This window comes from Strix aluco, chromosome 7, assembly GCF_031877795.1.
Source record: "Strix aluco isolate bStrAlu1 chromosome 7, bStrAlu1.hap1, whole genome shotgun sequence".
Taxonomy (NCBI): domain Eukaryota; kingdom Metazoa; phylum Chordata; class Aves; order Strigiformes; family Strigidae; genus Strix; species Strix aluco.
In genome coordinates, this window is record NC_133937.1 from 41,913,827 (window position 1) to 41,935,453 (window position 21,627).

Here is a 21,627-nt window from a genome sequence, read left to right on the forward strand (position 1 = left end):
TCTAGTGAAGTTCTACCTCTGAAAGCATCAACTGACTTCAGCAATCTCTGACTGAATCATTTAAAACACTTCTAAACAGAGATGAAAAGTGTCTTGAGCTCCTGCCTACCCAGGAAAAGTTTTTAGACTGACACAGATAGAATTATAAACCCCTGTAAACATTCAGAGTATGCCCTATTTTAAGTGGACCTTGGAAACAATCTGAAGAAAAAATGTGGACTAGGTTCAATTAACATTGTCTAGAGAAAAAAAAACAGCAAACAGCAGTGTACTAGAATTTCATCTATTCTAAAAGGTGAGTTTTACAAACTCCCACGCAAAAAAACCTTTAGCAGATACAGGTAAAAGTCAGCAAGCAGCTAGTGGTTTGAGAGTGCTCTTTCCCCAGGTTGAGAACTCTTTTAACATGTGTGGTGGGTTTTCAGCAGACCCTCAAGGAACAAGGCACAAACAATGTCAGCATACCTCCAAGGAGCCACTAAGGGAACAAAGGGTAAAAAAAAATGTTACCACGTGAGCCTCAAAGTGACCAATAATCCATTTTTCTTCAGCTTCCTCAGGTAATTAACTATGACAGAGATGGATAATATGGACCTAGATAACCATTAGGGAACTAACCTATTTTCTTGGACAAGTAGATACATTTCATATAAGTACTTTTCCTTAGCACTCGTGAAACACTTCTGAAGGCAGAGTATGGTTTCAACAGAAAAATGTATTAACTGATTTCTAGATTCGGAGCTAGAAAGAATATTTCATGTATGCCAACATGCAGAGAGAGACAAGAGTCTCAGGGAACTCCAGGAATGGGAAAGAAGAAAATAATAATGTTGGCTGATTCCTTCAAGTAACTCTAATAAATGAGGAAAAAGTTCTGCTTACAACATTCAAAATAATTTGTTCACTTACTTTTTCTAGGCTTTGTTACCTTCCTAAACAAAGTATCATCGTACAAGAGACAAAATCTGCATGCTGTGCGGCAGACATCCCACACTTCTTGTTTACGTGCAACTTTTGCCAAATCTGACCAAAGTATAATTCTAGCAAGAAAAAAGCATACATAAAATTACTTCATAAGCAGGATTATCTTCCACACTTCAGGTTCAACAAAAAAACCCACAACACGTCAATAATGATGGCCATCATAAATAAAATTTTAAATCTAATAAAAAAATCAATAAATAGAAGAGTTATCAGTAGCAAAGATAACACTATTTGAAAAAATAAATCCCCTCAGCAGATCAAGAGTGGGAAAAAATTCTTGTTTTGGATAGTAACTATACTGAAATTTCAAAATGTCTGTGACACCCCTAATTATCTAAGATAAACTAAGTATTTCAAAACTGATGTTGAGAATTTCAAAATAAGTCTTGAAAACAAGTCTGGATTTAGAATATTTCAGAATAGAATTTAGGTTAAATTTCATCACAAGAAATTTTAGTGCAGAAAAAAACCACCTCCTTTTAAATAAATAATGATAAAATGATATACAAATAGTTAAAACAAAACCTGTGATTTTCCTACAGATTAATTTTTCTGACTCTCAGAATGGACTACATCATTTCTTTATCAAAAACATTGTAGCATGTGACGTGGTACAAGGACCTAAAAGATCCCTTCAGCAAAGTTTCAACTGCTCAGCAAGTTACTCAGTCTTCCAGCCTTAATCTACTCATTCTTCTGTGTGTTCAGTTCATATCAATAGAACAGGTGAGTTTATGTGCTTGAGAGAGCAAAACAGAAACAGCGAAAGAATACAACTATGCATAGCAGGAGAACGTAATGGAACTTTTCAGACATAAATTTAAACACAAGCTTAAATGTTCAGGTCTGGCTGAAGTATTCAGCCTCTTACAAGGTATTGTCAAGTAACGTAGCAGCTGCAGTAAGAAACCTTCCCATTAGAGACTTCTACACAAAAGAGATCCTTCTTGTCTACAGTAATTACCTCTCTCTGTCATTTTCATTTCTTAAGTACTTCAAATGCTCATCAACTTCTGCCACACTTTTAATATGATGTTCTGCTTTTGCACAGAGGTAGCTTATTTGACTCCTACTTCTACCAGAGGAAACTGGGCAAAGAAAAAAGAATTTGAGGTTATTTTTAAGTATGAGAGATGAAAAAAATCCACATGAAGCATATACAATTTGATTCATAACTACTTTCTGAAACATTTGAAATCCAGCCCTTTTTTCAGTCCTTCAAGCTTTCCCAAAATCAATCAACATGAAAAAACACACACCCCACCAGCATCTATTCTGCTCTTCCTATATCTTCAGATATAGGCTGCATAGTCACAAATTGAAGCTGTTTGTGGCGTAAGGAACATGCCTATTTATGATCCCTGTTTTAGAAAGTAAACAATGAACTCATGCCTAAAATCTCTCAGAAGCAAGATTTTAGAATAGAAAGACAATTACAGTATAGAATGAATACCCAATATGGTATGTAATTAACACAGAACATTATGAGGCGAAACTTCTGAAAATACCACTTCAAACTGACCTTGGGGTAAGAACATTGAGTTGCACATAGCAAAAATAAAATTACAGCACAACAGTAAGATTCAGATTCAGAGGGGAAAACAATAACATTTCCTCTTCCAGTATCACAATATAAACCTTAGATCCCTAATGAAATCAATAGGAGCTTCGCCACAGAATTCAGCAGCACTGTCACTTCACCTGTATTGCAATATTCTCTCCATGTTGCCACTAGATGTTATGTCCAGCCTTTACAACTGTGCAAAGCAAAGTCAAACGTAGTAACTTTTAGTCACACATACGTACATTACCTTTAGCTTCATTTTCACTGTCAAGGACTATCTGAAATGAATCAGGAGCTAGTGCAAGACCTGCATTTACTAGAAGGGACCTCCTTTTCCTCACATTATCCTTCTGCTTTCCCCTTTTAGCCTATGTAAAGAAAAGAATGAATTGTTAGAAGGTTCATTTTTATTATATTCCTATTTATATATATTATTTACTAAACATATGAGAATGCAGATCATATAACTTGGTACTGCCAAAAAAACACCTATAGGAATTGTGTATCTTCTTATATCTTACACATCATTCTGCAGTATTATTGTTGTTGAAAGTGACTGTAGAACTTTGGCTGATCTTGACATGCATACATCAAAGATAACTGAACACAAAGTACTCATGTTCCTCATGGATCTTTATAGTATATTCCTCAGTGTATAACCTGTCACGTTATACTGTCACATTAAATAAAGAACAGTATTTCTTTAGAAACCAACAATAACATATCCACTGTGCAGTAACTAGGAATTGCTACAAAATATAAAAAATTCCTAGTCCACTCAGAATTAGTCAAAATTAGAGGAGATATAAGTGCTTTTTTAAAAATAACATTTAAACAGAGTTAGCTTGCATGGAAAAGCATTAAAACTAGACAAAAAAATCTTCACTTTTCTTTGTCTTAACAATAGACATATCAACTCACCAGCAGCTTTCCAGTACTGATTTTAGGTTCAGTGAACACATCTTAATTTCTGTGAATATCCCAAAATGGCGAATAGCTGAAATTTCTTTTAGCCAATTAACAGTGAGTTGCCAGTACAATTCTTGTTCAGGTGCCAAGACACCACAACGGAATTAGATGCAATAACTCTTGACAATGACTACACTGTGACTTTAGATTATATTATTTAGTGTCATTTGTAAGTGTGACATAATACTGATTTATCTCAAAGCCAGGTAGAATGTTTAGAATCACAGAATAGTTTGGATTAGAAGGGACCTTTAAAGGTAATCTAGTCCAACCCTCCTGCCATGAGCAGGGACATCTTCAACATTAGATCAGATTGCTCAGAGCCCTGTCCAACCCAACCTTGAATGTTTCCAGGAATGGGGCACCTACCACTCTGGGCAACCTGTTCCAGTGTTTCACTGCCCTGACTGTAAAAAATTTCTTCCTTATATCTAGACTAAATCTAGCCTTTTAGTTTAAAACCATTATCCCTTGTCCTATTATTACAACAGGGCCTGCTAAAAAGTTTGTCCCCATCTTTCTTACAAGCCCCCTTTCAGTCCTGGGAGGCTGCTCTAAAGTCTCCCCGGAGCCTTCTCTTCTCCAGCTGAACCCCCCCAACTCTCTCAGCCTGTCCTCACAAGGGGGTACTCCAGCCCCCCGATAATCTTCGTGGCCTCCTCTGGCCCTGTTCGAGCAGGTCCGTGTTCTTCTGATGTTGGTGCCCCCAGAGCTGGACCCAGCACTGAAGGGGGTTCTCCTGAGAGTGGAGCAGAGCAGGAGAATTCCCCCCCTTGACCTGCTGCCCACACTGCTCTGGATGCAGCCCAGGACATGGTTGGCTTTCTGGGCTGCAAGTGCACATTGCTGGCTCATGTCCAGCTTTTCATCCGCCAGCACCCCCAAGTCCTTCTCAGCAGGGCTGCTCTCAATCCCTTCATCTCCCAGCATGTGCTGTTATGGGGGGGGGTGGGGGGGTGCCCCATCCCAGGTGCAGGACCCTGCACTTAGCCTTGTTGAACCTCACGAGGTTCACATGGGCCCATTTCTCAAGCTCATTTAGCAATGTGGCCACTGCTCTCCTCATTAATTAAAACACTGTTCCACACAATGAAATCTTTATTGTTGACAATTCTCAATAGGCTTCTTTTTTGGTGATATTTCTGCTAATGAATAACTTCCTCTACACCCCCACCCCACCCTCACCCCCAAGAAATAAGCTTTGAACATATCTGGAAAAAATCCTCTATTGCAGTCTTCAGAGTGTGAAGCAGCATGACCACCATAGAGAGAATTCAGAGAGTTTTTCAAGGCAACCAACCAATGCCAATCTGCTGAAAGCAAGCTGATGCTGCCTCTAATATGCAGTTCTACTAAACAGCTGGCTTTCCTCTGCCAAAATTTAATAAGCAAACCTATTTCAGCTCCTAACCTTATTCTTCATCATTACCTGTTCAATCATCATTACTGCTTGATCCTCTAGACGCTCAGGTGACTTGTACAGCATAGTACACAAACGAAGACGGTTAAAAGTCAGTCTTAGATGATCTTGATACTGCCCACTGTTGTTCAGATGTATAGCTTTTTGCAAATGTTCCACAGCAACCTCTATTCTGTCCCCATCTTCTTCAATACGAGCTATTTCCATATGAACTTGGCAACGCAACAAAATCAACATGCTAAGAAATACGAATTTAAATATAAACTGTTAAAATGAAACAAACTAAAATTCTTAGACTTAAAAGTTACCCAGAAGTGAAACTTACAATAATTAAAAGTGACTGCAGTATGAAAATAGATAATCCCTTTTTAACTTACTGGTCTCTTTCATTTTCACTATCATGTCTTTTTAATGAAATTACTTAGAAAATTTAACTGCATTACTTCCATTAACCCGCATGAGAAAACACAGCCATGAGGAAGCAATACATCTTGTAGACTAACTGATCTTTGTGTATTAGCAGAACTCTTTTTCAGTACTACTCTGAAGTTACCACTCAGATATGCAAATCAAGTGAACAGATTTTCAAAAGTATTTATTAACTGCCAGAGAGAGCATGATGCACTGGATAATGACCACTTTTGACATAAGTTCACTCTCCGTTCATAACATTTAAGTAGAAGCTAATACTTCTAAAAATCTAGCCCTGATTGTACTAGCTCACCACTGTTAAAGATTTGGCTCACCACAGGCAAACACACTCACTACAGGCAGTGTCTCTGCCCAGATGTTGCTAAAACCACTACAAACTCAGCATGTTTTCAGCAAAGACTGCATGCTCTCCAGTCTCAGGTACACTCTGCTCTCTATCCATCACCTGCCCCAGGAAGCTGTTCATGATAGCTGTGAGCTCTACATGCTACATAAGATTATTTCCAAGAAGAAAATAAAAAAATCAGATAAATTAAAGCAATGTTATGAAAAATAGAGCAGAAGAAAGGTTTTCAAGGCTATCAAATGTCATGCCAGAGAACTAATGTATGTCTACATTAGAGCTGACCTGAGTGAGTGAGTATCGCCCTTTTACTGCGGACCAAAGTACTTACAATTAATGCTACAATCAAAACAAAAATGAAGACAGGCAAATTAATAGGGACAAATTACTTCATTCGATCTCTAGTGACAGTACCACCTCAGAGCTGAGGCTGAGTCTACTAGACTGTTAGGAATATAGATAACAAAAGCTAACCTCCCCCAAAACCTAATCTGCAAGCTTTTAGAGAAAAATTGTCATTACTGACATTTAGTATAAATATCAAAGTCGCATATGCTGATATTGCACTCTTTATATGGAACACATAAGAAATGCTTGAGTAACAGTACAGTATAACAACGTTGTGGTTTTATACATGTGTGTATCTGCTTCTTCAGGCTTCTGTTTACTCTTTATTAAACTAAAAAATTACATTTTAAAAACACTGAAAATATATTCCTTACCTTCTCTGTAACACTTTTATCAGAAACAACTTACTGTTCTGCTCAAATGACAGATTATGACTGTAACTAGCTCTACTACAAAAGTTGCTTTTAGTAGTCAGCCTAAGTATAGGTCCAAACTTAACTAAGTACCACATACCAAGGTTTACTTGTTCCCCTCAAATTAACAAAAAAGATGAAGCTACTTAGGTGCTTAAAGTTAAGTACAGCATAACAGCAAACAGAAGAATACATCTACTAAATGATACATTTTCTAATACAGTAGGTTTTTCAACTAAAAAAAGCATCACCAAAGATACAAAAATAGTATCTTGCAAGAACTGTCTTTCTTGATATGTGATACAGAAGCCATGATGTTTTCTAAAAGTAATTTTTTAAATGTATGTTTTCAACCAGCAAAAGTGATGTTAATACAGGAATCTAAACTGCATTCCAGCATATTTACTCATACTGCAGCTTTGGAATTTTCTCACATAATTTTGATTAACTATAGTATTTTTCAGTTCCTAACAAATTTCAGTATTTGCCATAGGCCATTACAGTGTGAGATTTTGCCTGAAAGGAACCTATATTTAAATGATTACCAAGGAAATGTATGCAATACTCAGACATTACTTTATTACAACTTAGTGGAAAATTTTCAAAGGCACTTAACATCACAGAGCTTTTACATAAGCTTGATGCTCAGTCATTAGACCTTTCAAAGTAACAAATAAAAAAGTATACAGCATAGAAAATTACCTGTCAATCTCTTCAAGGACATCAGCGACTGATATCAACGGCTTTCGCACATGTTGATGCAAACTGTGTTGTAGCAGTGGCAAGCACAGATTCCACTGGGTTGTACAAACAACCTGAATCACATCAGGATCTCCCAATTGAACTGCACGTTTTAAGGTTAACTCAAGATTATTTATCAATTCCAGCTGAGCCTACACAAATGAAAAATCAATTAGCATCCATTGCATTTAATGAATACAACTTCTTACATGTTCCTCTAAACTGTAATCTTAGGGCTGTTTCCAATAGAAAGCAGTTCCTCAGGCAGCAGACTTCGGAAACATTTTTTTTTTGATAAATTTGTTTTTTAAACAATTCCTTTAATAAAAACTTTTTTTTTTTTTTTAAATAGGCATTGATAAGTAGGGAGTATTTCTTTTAGGTACTCCATGCCACTACTATGTATTTCAGGCAGAAGTCTGTCAGCTATTCACCTTTTCTGTGATAAACAGAAATTGGTAATTGTGAAATATTTGTGAATTTAGAAGGTTTAGCTTCTTGTTTTTATATACTTACCTAGAAATGCAGTGTAGGAGAGGAAAAAAAGAAACATTATGAATGGGATTTGCCATACTGTCAATTAAACTTGCTTCCTATTAAATCTAAAAGCAAATCCTTACATACAGTAACAGACACTTGCTAACCCTTATTAAAGGTTTTTTAGCGGTTATGTGACTAAAGAAAAAAAAAAATCAAGCAAAACACCTTCCCAACTGCATACACTGGGATAGGAACATTTAGAAATACCTAAATATTATATTTTTTTTTATTTAAGCAGTATTAGCAGTGTTTTATATTATGAGGAATTCATGAAAAAAATGTTTTCAAAAGGTGAATGGAATTTCTGAACTCCAAACTGAGAACAGTCATAGATACACGTAAGTTTATGCACCAACTCTATCAATTTCCACGAAGTATATTCATACTTCCCATTTTAGGAACTTTAGGTGCCTCTAATAGCTGTTCTGAATTGCTCATTGTAGGCATCTATCTAATCCCATTGATAATATTGGCCGTTCAGGCGCCTACTTTTCATGGTCTGAGTTATAACTGAGTCAACTGACTATGGAAATCTAAGAAAATCCTCCCCAGTGTGATAATTTAACAGGAATAATCTGCATTTCTCTGACATAAGAATTTGTATGAGCTCACCCATAACATGCAATAATAGTTGACTTGGACTCGATGATCCTTATGGGTCCCTTCCAACTCGAGATATTCTATGAAAATACCTCCCATAAATGTAAAATACGAAAACAAGAGAATGTTGCCTTTGCATGCCTCAATACTACCATCTTTACTCTTGGAAAGTAATATATTATGAACCTTTACAGTCAGACAGAAGACTTAAGGGAAGAATATATAACTGTTGTTTATTTTCCCCCGCTTTCTTCTTGGCAGCCCAATTAGAAAGAATATAAAGTTTAAAAGAATTTCTGATCAGTATTATGTAATTAAGACACACAAGTCCAATGCAATTTTCCTACATTTAACAAATTAAAACTTTTACTTTTCTCTCAAAGTTGATGTTAAAGAACATACCTCAATGACTCCTTTGGTATAAGTCACAACTTTAGTGCCAATTTTTTTTATTTCATATTCGCATTCCAGGCATTCTATTTCAATAAGTTTCCCTTGCTCCTATGAAGTATTAACATAGAAAATGCTAATTTTAAATACTAAAAAGGAACACGATGAAGATTAAACCCATGCAGTTACACTAATACAGCACTGTGCTTTCTTACTGAAAATCCCACTCTACTAGCTAATTAACTGAAACAATAAAAAGGGAGTAGAATTTGTTGGTGGAACAGCAGTCACTTCTTACTAAGCCAAAGCTGCAAAATAACTTCACCAGAATTTTAAAAGTTGTTCATTGCCAGACTTTGCAATAAGAAAACCAATGTGCACCTGATTTTTCCTATACTGTAATTTGATTTCAGTTCTAGTATATTCTTGCTCACTAACGTTATTAAAAAGGTACATGCTTGGAATAAATGATAGCTAGTCAAGACAGAAAGGATTAATCTCAATGGGTAGTGCAACTTTTAAGTGAAAAAAAGAGGTTAGATTTTTAACACCTCAAGAAAGATCTCACTATTAAATCATACAAATTATATGTATGGATCATCTAAGATACTTCATATTTGGTTTCATATGGTGTAGTAGAGAAAGCCAGACAGCATCTCCATTCATCATTCATTATGAACTATTATCAAATCACTCAGCATGACCTTTGTTAATTCAACACCCCCATGACTGGAAAACGGATGGGATCTTGAAAAACTTAGATGAATGTAGAACTGCCACCTATCATGTAATAACAAATACATAGAGAAATGGAATTCACGTTATGACTGAGAAATCTGTCAGTATTTGGCAAAAGCCAAGGAACTGAAACTTGATGCAGATTTGTCTCACTCTACCATGCAACGGTTACTATCAAAACAATGCGGGGCAATCTGAAGGTGGTCACTTAAACACCCACTAACTCGAAAGTAGAAGAGAAGGTTGAAATAGAAGTAAGGCTTCTCTACTGCTACTGCAGAAGGGATACTTGCTACTACTATCTGTACAAAAACTTGGAACTAAAGCCTTGTGAATCTGTGATCTAGGGGATTTAAACACATCTTCCAGTGGAATGCTACAGCATTATGTACGATTTTAGACTTATGGAAAATTTTCAGAAAAAATGGGCCTGAAGCAGACACGTGGAATAAAAAAATTTCAGTGAGGATAAGCAAAATTTACAAGTAATGCAAAGTAGGATCATTATAATAGAAATTTGGAAACATGTTTTGAAATTTGTTTGGCAGTATTTGCCATTTATACTTCCCTACATGCACATTTCAGGTAACTAAAAACTTACTCGTGGGGATCACAACACAACCAGGCACTTCTTCATACATTTTTGTATCTGAAAAACATTCTGATTTCCTGAATACAGTGATGGAACAGTTCTGTTTCTCAAGAGGTATACCTGTTTTGGCTGGGATAGAGTTAGTTTTCTTCACAGCAGCTTGTACAGGGCTATGTTTTGGATCTGTGCTGGGAACAGGTTGCTGTGTTCATTATTGGTGAGCAGTGCTTACACAGAGTCAAGGGCTCTTCTGCCCCTCACCCTGCCCCGCCAGTGAGCAGGTGGGCAGGCACAAGGAATAGGGAGGGGACACAGTCGGGACAGCTGCCCCATGGACCCAAGGGATGTCCCGGACCATATGACATCATGCTCAGCAATAAAAGCTGGGGAGGAAGGTTGGCAGGGGGGCACTACTCAGGCCTGGCTGGGCATTGGTTGGCTGAGGGTGTGCAACTGTTTTAATTTGCATCACTTATCTTTTTTGGGGGTTTTTTTCCTGTTATTTTTTTCCCCTCATCTTTTCCTTACAATACTATTATAATAGTTGTTATTATTGTTATAATTATTATTTCTTTTTCATTATTAAACTGTTATCTCAGCCCACGAGTCTTCTCACTTTTACCCCGATTCTCTTGCCCATCCCACCACAGGGGTGTGGGTGAGCAGCTGTGTGGTGCTTAGCTGCCAGCTGGGGTTAAACTTCATCAAAATTAGAATTCATATGCTGTTCTGCAAGGTGGATCTTGTACTCAAAGAAAGACTAAAGTGAATATATGCAACATTAACTGCTTTTAGAGCTTACATTTTGGTGACCAATTACAAACTCAATGAGTAAACTGGTTAAATCTTCAAAACCTGCTGGCAGTATTTAACTTGCAATCAAAATGTTACACAGTTAACATTTAAAAAAAACATAGGCAAAAATTACAGTTAACATTTATCTGTCAAAACTAACTGCACTGCTAACTACCCTATTCTACCTATATCCTACCTTCTGACCTTATGTCTTCTCTCTAGTTTAGGAGTAGATCACTTATCCAAGTAATTATTTAGATTAATGAATATATAAACAATACAGAGATACACAGAAGATCCCAGAACTATCAGTATTATTTTTAAAGTATAATCACAAGGCAAGGAAGAAGTTTGTAAAAACAAAAATCAACTGTAATTAATATTAAATACTTACAGTAATCCTAGCTCTCTTCAAATCAAGTATACAATCATATGCAAGCTTAATGCAGTTTACTTTCATAGAAAAACGAGCTAGTTCCATAATCAAAGGAATCCTTCAAAGACAGAAAAACATCACTTCAGAGAATCTGATATTGCTCTTTTACAGAATTAGAAAAACACTAAATGAAAGGAACTTTGTGCAATATAGCTGAAAACCTTTAAGTCATCAGAATATTAGAGGACGTGATTATACTAGTAACACTCACAGTTAACAAGATAAAAGGAAAAATATTGAAGTTGGCTACATGAAAAATACAAAAGTTAGTCTGTTTATGGAAAATAATTAGTATACTTCTGTAGTTTTGCACAAACTGTTCCTGAAGAACATAAAAAATACAGAATTAGATGTATACAGCACAGAGATGGTGAAATAGCAAAAGAAGTTCGCGAGTAATTCTGTAAATACAATGCAGTCAACTGGCACACAACTTAAAACAGTCAAATCTACCAGTCAATTAGTTGGGAAATAAGAACACAGAACGCACAGAGTAGGAGACTGTGTTCTGCATGTTTGGATCTCCATAAATAACCAAATGAGCATAGTGTACTGTCTGGGATAGGAGAAGTAATGAGATACCTGAATATTGTAACAGAAGTTTGACCTTAATGAGTAAAAATGTAATACTACTTCCATATGTAACAGCTGTGATACCACTACTGGAATAGAGAGTTCAGTTTAGTCTGCATTTCAAAATTATGCTGAAGAATTGGGAAGGGCCCCAAGAAAATCTATCAATGAACTAAAGTCTGAAAAGCACTTGTCAATTCTAAGACCTTTTAAAAACATCATTTTATCAACAAGAAAGGGTTATGGGAAGACTTAATCATGTTATACAAACAGCTATATGGAAGAAGATATGTAATCTTGGATTCTTTAATAAAGCCTATGAGGACCTTTGTCTTTAAGATGACCTAAGCATTAACGCAACACAAACTCTTATAACCAAGTACGCGTTCACTCTCTTCAAAGTCAACAGGAATTGTGACAGACTTCAGTGGAAGCAGGATTAGCTTCAGCATCAACTTTCACGGTGCTATGACAAGTAAAACTCACTTCACACTGAGAACAGATGCTGGAGGTACATCATATTGTTTCAAAAGTACATATAAAGAATTCAGATTTGCGATGCCATCACTTGGAAATTCATTTGTGTCCCACTGCCTGCAATATATTAGGAATTTATCATAATTTTTCACAAGAAATATTATTACATTAAAAATTTGAAATACCTCTCCTAACTTTAGAATAGATGACTCTTAGTCCAATGTATCAGTGGGATCCCTGGACTTTGAAATATCAAAGAAAAAAAATTTTAAAAAAATCAAGGCAACAAAACTACTTCAGTATGCCAAGTCACTCAGAGACAGTCAGATATGAAGCACAAAGAACATTCCAGCATAAGAATTAATATTTCAGACGATAAAGTAAATTTTATTCCAAATGCAAAGAAAAATGGTGTGCAAAACTCCTTTCCTATAATGTCAACATAAATTAATGCACTAAGAAAATAATTAATACTTTTAAAATGGGGAAGTGCTGAGACATTGAAAAAAAAAATTAAATGAGATTATGAAGTCTTAAGTTTCAAAAGTCTTCTATGCCTTTAAAATTTAAGTAGTTTAAAAAGTATTATGCTTCTCATTCTTGCGATTCATACATTATACTGTAGGTGTAATTTCCCCACTTCATCTTTACTGGCTTATACACAGCTTGTGTACTGAACCACAATCTGTTGGATACAAAACCATCTTTCCATCTCCTAAACTCTTTCACCTGAGAATATCTGTACAACACACTATTCCCTACATTCCCAAAGAACTAGCTCACTTTTTAGCTGAGACTGTTCTCTAGACAGGCCTGACAGTTGCTACCCAAACTGTCATTATAGTTTTCCTTTTGAGAAACTAATCTTTGCAATAGATTTTTCTGCTGGCATATGGGATACCAGAACCTGACCCTACCTCTGTAATATCAAGCACTGAAGTACATTTTCATACTTACAATTTTAACATCTGCATTTTATAAATAACTGAAAAATGGATGGAATTTTGTATTTCCTTCTCCACCTGGGAAATATCCATTAGCTTGTGATATACCTATAAAGTAACAATTTAATTATTAATTGAGTAAATAAGCAATCAAAGGACAGACACTCAACAGGGCTAAAATAAAGCAGGTATGTTGACAGTAGGACTTTAAGGGCAGTGAGGCTACTATGATTATCTATGTTATTCTGCACAGATACCGCAAAGACCACCCAGTAGAGCTATACTAATCTTCACATGGTGAGCATCAGAAGTATTATCAGAAATCTAAATGTGGAACTAACATTTGAGTTAGAATTCTAATTAATGCATTTTTAATAACACCTTTTGACAGCACTCATTCTGAAATCATCTCATCCAGACAGGAGAAATGAGACCTATTCAAATTTTATCTGTAACTGTAAATTATATATAACAAAAATTATGAAGAAATGACAGTAAACTGTAGTTACACATTAAACGTGTACACATCATTTCCTCTGACTCTCCCACACTGAGTGGCCATAGCAATCGATACTGATCACTATGCTGTACTGAAACAGGAAGTTTTGCAGGACTGAAGTATGCTGTTACTAAAGCACTCACTAGTGTGGATCATACTTCTGCAGCCCTGCTGAGACACATAGTTCAAGTACCATTTTAGAACTACTTTATTCTTCTGTTCAAGGTCACTGTCAAATAGCTTTGCTCAACACTGCCTCTAAACACCACAAAAGAAATTTTGAGCTTGCGTAAATGTTATTGCTTCATTAATATCACACCTCTGGAAAGTTGTATATTGGTTCTCTCAATTCAAATGTTAGAGAACTTTATATTATAAACATACACGCTTGAAATGCAGTGAATTGGGAGTGAACAGAAAAAGACAACAGACAGTGTAGCAGAATAAAAGAAAATATGACTGCCTGCAACTTCCAGGTTTTATTTGCCTATGTCTGCTTTTGCCACATTCATTTTCACCCTTTATTTCCCAAATCAAGGGCATGCAAGAAATGTGAACTATGGTCATATGTTCCAATTCCCAGAACCATTTCTAGGGTTCGAGTTGGGTCATTTAACTATTTATCAGCATGAGAAAAGTCAACAGATGCTAAATATACCCTGAGTGGCATAAGGCAGGTTAAGCTGCACCCACCACACCTTCTTTGTTAATAATAATTATTCCCAAACACAATTTTTAGGGTTAGCAACAGTTATCCCGATGATATTATGTTGTATTAAAATAACACGGAGCAGAAGGGAGCTCTTTAGCTTATAGTATCAAAAATATACAAATTATAAAAATCTCTGCATATCTACTGTACCATTTGGTAGCTCACAAAAGTTAAATGAAAGAAACAACATATAACAATTATAACTGTGATCTTATGAAATGTAAAGAAAGCTTCTGTCTTACTATAAGTTTAAAATATTTTACAGCATTACCATTAGAGAAAATATTTGAGAGTATTTATCTGGAACATTTTCCTTAATAAAGATTGCTGCAGTAGATGAAAATTCTTTTGCTTCTTTCAGTTTTGAAGCATCAAGGAAGCACTCAAGTAAATTTCTGCAGATCAAATAAATATTTGTATTAAATATTTATTAACACTTTCTGAAATAATTCTTATTTATATTTTTTCAAGAGACTCTTTATATTCAAGGTACCACTCCTAAATGCAGTACAAGCAGTTAGTGCTGTAAAGCGTTGACTCAACACAAAAGGGATCCTCTAACTTCTAGATCTTTGTTTCTTCTGGAGATATACAGCTGTTAACATACATTTATTGCAGATCACAAAAATAATCTTGGAAAAGGAGATTTTTGTGAAACCTCAACAGGACACCTTTCATGTCCTTGGAAAATGAGATTTTTGTGAAACCTTTTCCCTGGACAGTGTCCAGAGAGCAATGAAGCTGGTGCAGGGTCTGGAGCACAAGTGCTGTTAGGAGCAGCTGAGGGAACTGGAGAAGAGGAGGCTGAGGGGAGACCTCATCACCCTCTAGAACTCCCTGAAAGGAGGGTGCAGAGAGGGGGGATGAGTCTCTTGAAGCAAGGAACAAGCGACAGGACAAGAGGGAATGGCCTCAAGCTGCACCAGGGAAGGTTTATATTGGATATTAGGAAAACATTTCTTCACAGAAGAGTTGTCAATGTATCTATAATGTTATCAATGAAATACACGTTATTAAAGACTACCTCAGGTGGCGGCCACGTGTACAAGAGTGTCCATATGAAAAAATACAATTAACCTTACATCATGAGTTCCGCTCTCCATTCGTTGTCTTGTTCTTCGGTTTGGTTTAATGCTTTAACAATCTGAGAAAGGCTAGGAATAAGACAATAGCGGAATCCAGGCTTAAGATATGGCCTCACAAGTTGCCAGTAAAGAACTGAGGCATTATAGATCAAAAAATAGTATCTGAAAAACAAGAATCAAGAATTTAGTATTTCATGGGCTTAGATAAACATAAAATTACAGAGGGAACACTTTAAGAAACAAAAATTGGAACTTTTCCTATGTGCTTAGGTAAGAACCAGTCCTGACTAAGAACTGAGAACAGAAGTACAGCACAAGAATAACACAATACTCTTGCAACTTCACTCTACCCAGTAATTAACCACTTAAAATAAACTAACATGGTGCTCTCCCTCTACAAAGCATAAATATAAAAGGGGAAAAAATGCCCAGCCTTAAACAGGCAGATTTATGCAGTCTATTTAAGACTGTTCAGTATTCCTATATTTTTGCAGCAGACACAGGAGTTACAGAAGTGCAGTAACAAAATGGAAGGAAAAATCCACAAAAGAAAAAAAAAAAACCAACACCACAACTCCAGACTGCTTAGTGAAAATCTGAGACAAACAACTATGAAAACCTAACTCAGTAACATTTTCTGAGATCTAATGAGTTAATCCTGTCAGTAGGACCTACCTTCGATCATGGGTGGCAAAATCTATTGCCTTCATAAAAAAAAGCACAAACTTTTCAAACTCTTCCTAGAACAGAACAAAAAAAATGTTAATGCAATTTGAATATGGCTTTTATAAATCAATACGTTATTTTCCTATTTCAATATGTTCACATCTCATAATTTTTATTTTCAGACCAATCTCAGATAAGACATGCTGCCATAATAAGTTACTGCCATAGAAACGGAACAACTAAAAATTGGTAGCATTGCCTATTACTATGCTTTCCTGATTTCAAATTTTAAGACTGTATTTTCAGTTTTTTTCATTTCTCACAAACTGTAATTATCAGGACTGAAATTTTCCAAGACTGCAAAGCTGCATACTTTTTAACCTTTCAGTAAGGAAAGCTCAGAAACATCCAAGAACAAAGCCAGGAAAAAAAAATCATATTGGTTTGTCCCATTAAAAAACTTGAGGTATTATTTTCTTCAGAAAACCTCCAACAAGAATTTGTCAACTGAATGGTGTGTTAGGCATGTTCTTTTTATCATTAAAGCAGCTGGGAAGCAGCTTTTCAGAGGAGGACCCAGGGATCCTGGTGGAACCAAGCTGAACACAAGCCAGCAGCATGCCCTGAGGAGAAGCGCTGCCAGCAGGGCCAGGGAGAGGATCCTTCCCCTCTGCCCAGCACTGGTGAGGCCACTGGAGGGCTGTGCCCAGTTCTGGGCCGCCCGGTACAACAGAGACATGGACGCTGCGGAGCGAGTACAACGAAAGGCCACAACGATGGTGAAGGGACTGGAGGACCTCTCCTGAGAAGAGGCTGAGAGAGCTGGGGCTGTTCAGCCTGGAGAAGGCGGCTCATCAGTACGTACAAACACCTGTCCGGAGGGTGTAAAGAAGATGGATGAGAGCATAAAAAGGGATTTTTGAAAGCCTAAGAGAAAGATGCAGTAGAAATGGCAAAACGGAGGTGGAACTGGATGGACAGGAGGGGGATGACACCAAAGGGCTCTTTATAGTGGTGTGATGGTTTAGCCCCTGCCGGGGTCTGACACCACACGGCCGCTGCCCCTCCCCCACAAAGGGAGTGAAATGCAAAGCCCCGAGGCTGAGATAAAGAGAGGTTTAATACAGCAGTGCAACAGCAACCAACCAAACAACAACAATAATGATAAGAATAACAGTAATAACAATGAACAGAGCAAAATCTCTACCAATACAGCAGTGAGAACAGAGACAATCCCACAGTACACGCGGTAACCGACCGTCCGCTTCGGCGCGCGGATGTGACATCAGCATGGTATCTGAATAACCCGGCTAGAGCTCCCCCCCCACTGCTGGGGAAACTTAACCCCCTATCCTGGCTAAACCAGGACAAGTGGGATAAAACAGAGTAACTAAAAACTCCAAGAGAGTTGGGACTGATTTACTGGACTCTGGGTCTGGCATAAGAAGACTACTGAGCAACGAGTGGGAACTGCCTAGATAAAGAGAAAACCAAGATTAAGAGCCTGAGAGGTATTAGGTATTAAAGTAGAAAAATTGCACTTGGCCCTTAAGAACATAAGCATCTTAATCAGCTAACAAGGATTCCTTAGGACCAAAACTAAAATAAGGACAAATTTATCTTTTCTAAGTGAATGATGATTACTAGTCATACAGCATGAGATGCCACGCCGCTCCTATTTTCATAAAGGATCTAGGAACACAGCAGTGAAAAAACTTTACAGCTGATACAAACTGTATCTTAAAAGCACATTACAGCACACAGCACAAGGAACCACTACAGAGAGACTTGGATAGATTGGACCGGCGGCCAACGTTAACAGGATGAGTTTCAACAAAGTCAAGTGCCAGGTCCTGCACTTGGGCCACAACAACCCCCTGCATGGCTACAGGTTTGGGGAGGTGTGGCTGGAGAGCTGTGTGGAAGAGAAGGATCTGGGGGTTCCAATTGACAAGCAACTGAACATGAGCCAGCAGCGTGCCCAGGTGGCCAAGAAACCCAACGGCATCCTGGCTTGTGTTAGAAATAGTGTGACCAGCAGAAGTAGGGAGGTGATAGTCCCCCTGTACTCTGCACTGGTGAGGCCACACCTGGAGTGTTGTGTCCAGTTTTGGGCACCTCAATACGAGAGAGATCGAGGTGCTGGAGTGAGTGCAGAGGAGGGCAATGAAACTGGTGAAGGGCCTGGAGAACAGATCCTGTGAGGAGAGATTGAAGGAGCTGGGACTGTTCAGTGTGAGGAGGAAAAGGCTGAGGGGAGACCTCATCACTCTCTACAGCTCCCTGAAAGGATGTTGTAGAGAGGTTGGTGCTGGTCTCTTCTCACAGGGAATTAGTGACAGAACAAGAGGGAACGGCTTTAAACTGCAACAGGGGAGGTTCAGACTGGACATTAGGAAAAATTTTTCCCAGAAAGAGTGGTCAGAGAGTGGAATAGGCTGCCCAGGGAGGTGGTGGAGTCACCATCCCTGGGTGTGTTTAAGGGTCGTTTGGATGAGCTGTTGGGGGATGTGGTATAGGGGAGAACTTTGTAGAGTAGGGCTGATGGTTGGACTTGATGATCCCAAGGGTCTTTTCCAACCTGAATGATTCTGTGATTCTATGATTCTAAGTTAGGATTGCACATACTGGGATGGTTCCTAACTTCTAAGAAGTTAGAAAGAGTCAAGAAAAAACAGCAAAATTTGGCTGAGATTTAGAAAACACTACAGAGTAGTTTAATTTAGAAACATAAAAGCCTAACTGGACATTAGAAGATACTTTCCAAATGCGTACAGAGTTGTAAAGGGACCACTGATTGGTTGTTCTACACGCACGCCCCAAGAAGGCAGAGAAAGTACGGATAACATAACAGGGAAAATAGCTTGAAAGTTAATTCAAACACATTTGTCAAAGAAACTACAGCAACATCTGTCAGGGACATTTGTGAACACCAAGTAACACAAATGTCTGTTAAGGCCACTTTAGAGTGTCAGATATCATTGACCAATTGTCAAAGGTGACTGACTACAGTATGAGAATAGGTGAAATACTGAAGACAGAAAACAGCTCCCACTCCATTTTAAATTCAGCGGGAGCTAAAAACTGCTCATCATGTACAGACATGGCATCACCGAATAGTGACACACAGAAGCTTTTAAAAGCAGGAAGTACCCTGCTGAGTTGCTACCAGAAAGCTTCACCTCTCATTTCAAAAAGCCACATCTAAAGCGCTACATGGAAAGGTAACTGATCAGTGGTGGAAGCACACTGCCACAGAAGAGAAATGAACTGTACAACACCTCTGAGGGCCCCTGCAGTCCTCCATTTCCCATGATTCTGTGAAATGCTTAGTGTGATCCTGAATAAAACTGGCAATTGCTTTACTAGTTACAGCTAAGTTTGGCCTGAAAGTATCATATTGATGTAAAAAGTGAACGGATTGACTTTAAAACAATAGACTGAAAAATTTTGCAAGTATTCTTTTTTTTCCCTCCCTGAAGTATTTGCTACATTAGTCTAATTCAGATGGTAAGATTTGTTTAGTCCCAGCTACCTGATAATATATTTTCCTTTGGTTTCTGCTACAGTTCTGATTACCCTTGTGTATTTTAAATGAGTGAAAGCAATACATAAAAACCTAGGAAAAGATACTCTTAAAAACTGACTTAATATAATGCAACTTTCATAATTTCTCACCAAATTGTCTGTAGAGAGTGGAGTGTGCAACTGGCCTTGGCACAAATATGCTCTGCCAAGAAACTGGTTCACAGGAAATCTTCCTTCAAAATACGTCTGTAGGCAGTCTCTGCTTATTTCCACATATCCAAGCTAAGACCAAAAAAAAAAAAGCATTTTGATATTTTAAAAATGCAACAAATACTTAATTAGGAATTGTTAGTTTTAAAAAACGCATGCCCACTCAAAACATGGCATCTAGCTGCATACATGTATGCAAACAGTATTCCATAAAGCTGCATATCAGATCTGGTACAAACCCAATAAGTTTTATTAAAATTTAAAGCTAGACTTCTGTCATTCCAAATGTATAGAAAAATAGTTCCTTTATTTAAGGGAGCTCCTGAGTCAGTCATAGAACCCCTCACAGTATAGAAAAAATGCTTCCTTTTTTAATAGCCATTAGCAGAATTAGTAACATAAAGGCAAAATTCTTAGATTTTTTTTTTAAAAGGACAGATATTAGCCTGCAGGATTTTGTATGGATGTCAGTGCTGCACCTCAATTTTCAGACAACAAACAGAATTTGAGTAGCTTACAGCTTTGGGAAAAAAAAGTGTATTAGAAACTCTGTCTGCTTGAAATCCAATCACTTGTACCCATGGATTGAAAATTTAAAAATACTTCAAAATTAAGAACCTTTACCACATTTTATAGAAGTCAGCTCGATTAGCAACAATTTCATAACTAGAATGTCACCTTTTCTTCTTTTGCCCAGCAGGGGCTGTCCACAAACACATCTTCTTCAGTCATAACCAAACTGCTAACATTAGTTTTCCACAAGAAAAAACAGGCATGGCAAACTGTTTTATATTACTATGGTATACCTTGCATATTTTGGTCTAATTACAAGCTTCACAAACCACAGTTTGCTGACTGATTATAAAGAAGTGACAATTTAGAGGCTGAGTTTTAACTGAAAATGCATGTTTAAACAATTGTTCTCCAAAACCACAAGAATGTAATATTTTTCATAGGTACTTCTGGGAGTATTTTTAAGTAGTGACTTTAACCATGTAAATACAATACATCATATAAATGTTTTTATTCAATATAGATAAACTGCCTAAGTTACAAACCTGAAATGCTTGTTCAGCACATAAAACATATAAGTCAGTGCTGAAGTTATCTGATGAGTCAAGTGGAGATTTTCCTTGACTGGCTGATTTGATCAACTCATAAGCACTCTTCAAAGCCTGAACATCTGAAACAAAAAAGGAATAAAGAATGTAACAGGTAATTTATGCTTCAAGGTGGACTGACAAACACAACTGCATTATTTCAAAAGAATTATATGGCATCTTGTTTCTCCTTTACAGAAACAAATGATGAATGTTTAAGGAAAATAATGTCAAACAAATGTTGTTCAAAGTTAGTCACGCTAGTCACACTATAAGATGAAGCATTTAAAGTCACCAATGTTAGCACACAGGAAAGTGAACGACTTTGAAGGCCTGATTCACAAGTCCCTGAACAGCACTCTTCCTGTTGACACTGAAATTCGAGATTGTATCCTTAAAGCTTTTATATGAAGTAAATCTGACTGGAAGAAAACGAGATTAAATTATGAACACTATAGCAGTTACTTATTTTGATAGGTAAGAAACATGTTTAAAGCATTCAGAGAAAGAATGCGTTTTCTGAATATT

General features: G+C 37.1%; 1 protein-coding gene across 1 annotated transcript in view; it reads right to left on the reverse strand.

The window, feature by feature from the left end:
- Window positions 1-21,627, reverse strand: part of CFAP46 (cilia and flagella associated protein 46) — a 75,925-nt gene that overhangs the window by 53,637 nt on the left and 661 nt on the right. Inside the window, exons 3-16 of the mRNA XM_074831623.1 lie at window positions 21,058-21,182; window positions 19,940-20,071; window positions 16,271-16,335; window positions 15,593-15,757; window positions 14,782-14,905; window positions 13,313-13,407; window positions 12,365-12,472; window positions 11,264-11,363; window positions 8,757-8,855; window positions 7,176-7,366; window positions 4,947-5,175; window positions 2,796-2,916; window positions 1,949-2,072; window positions 910-1,040 (exon numbers count right to left, since the gene is read on the reverse strand). Of these exons, the coding sequence (XP_074687724.1) occupies window positions 910-1,040; window positions 1,949-2,072; window positions 2,796-2,916; window positions 4,947-5,175; window positions 7,176-7,366; window positions 8,757-8,855; window positions 11,264-11,363; window positions 12,365-12,472; window positions 13,313-13,407; window positions 14,782-14,905; window positions 15,593-15,757; window positions 16,271-16,335; window positions 19,940-20,071; window positions 21,058-21,182 (1,809 nt within the window). The remainder of the gene's footprint in view (window positions 1-909; window positions 1,041-1,948; window positions 2,073-2,795; window positions 2,917-4,946; window positions 5,176-7,175; window positions 7,367-8,756; window positions 8,856-11,263; window positions 11,364-12,364; window positions 12,473-13,312; window positions 13,408-14,781; window positions 14,906-15,592; window positions 15,758-16,270; window positions 16,336-19,939; window positions 20,072-21,057; window positions 21,183-21,627) is intronic.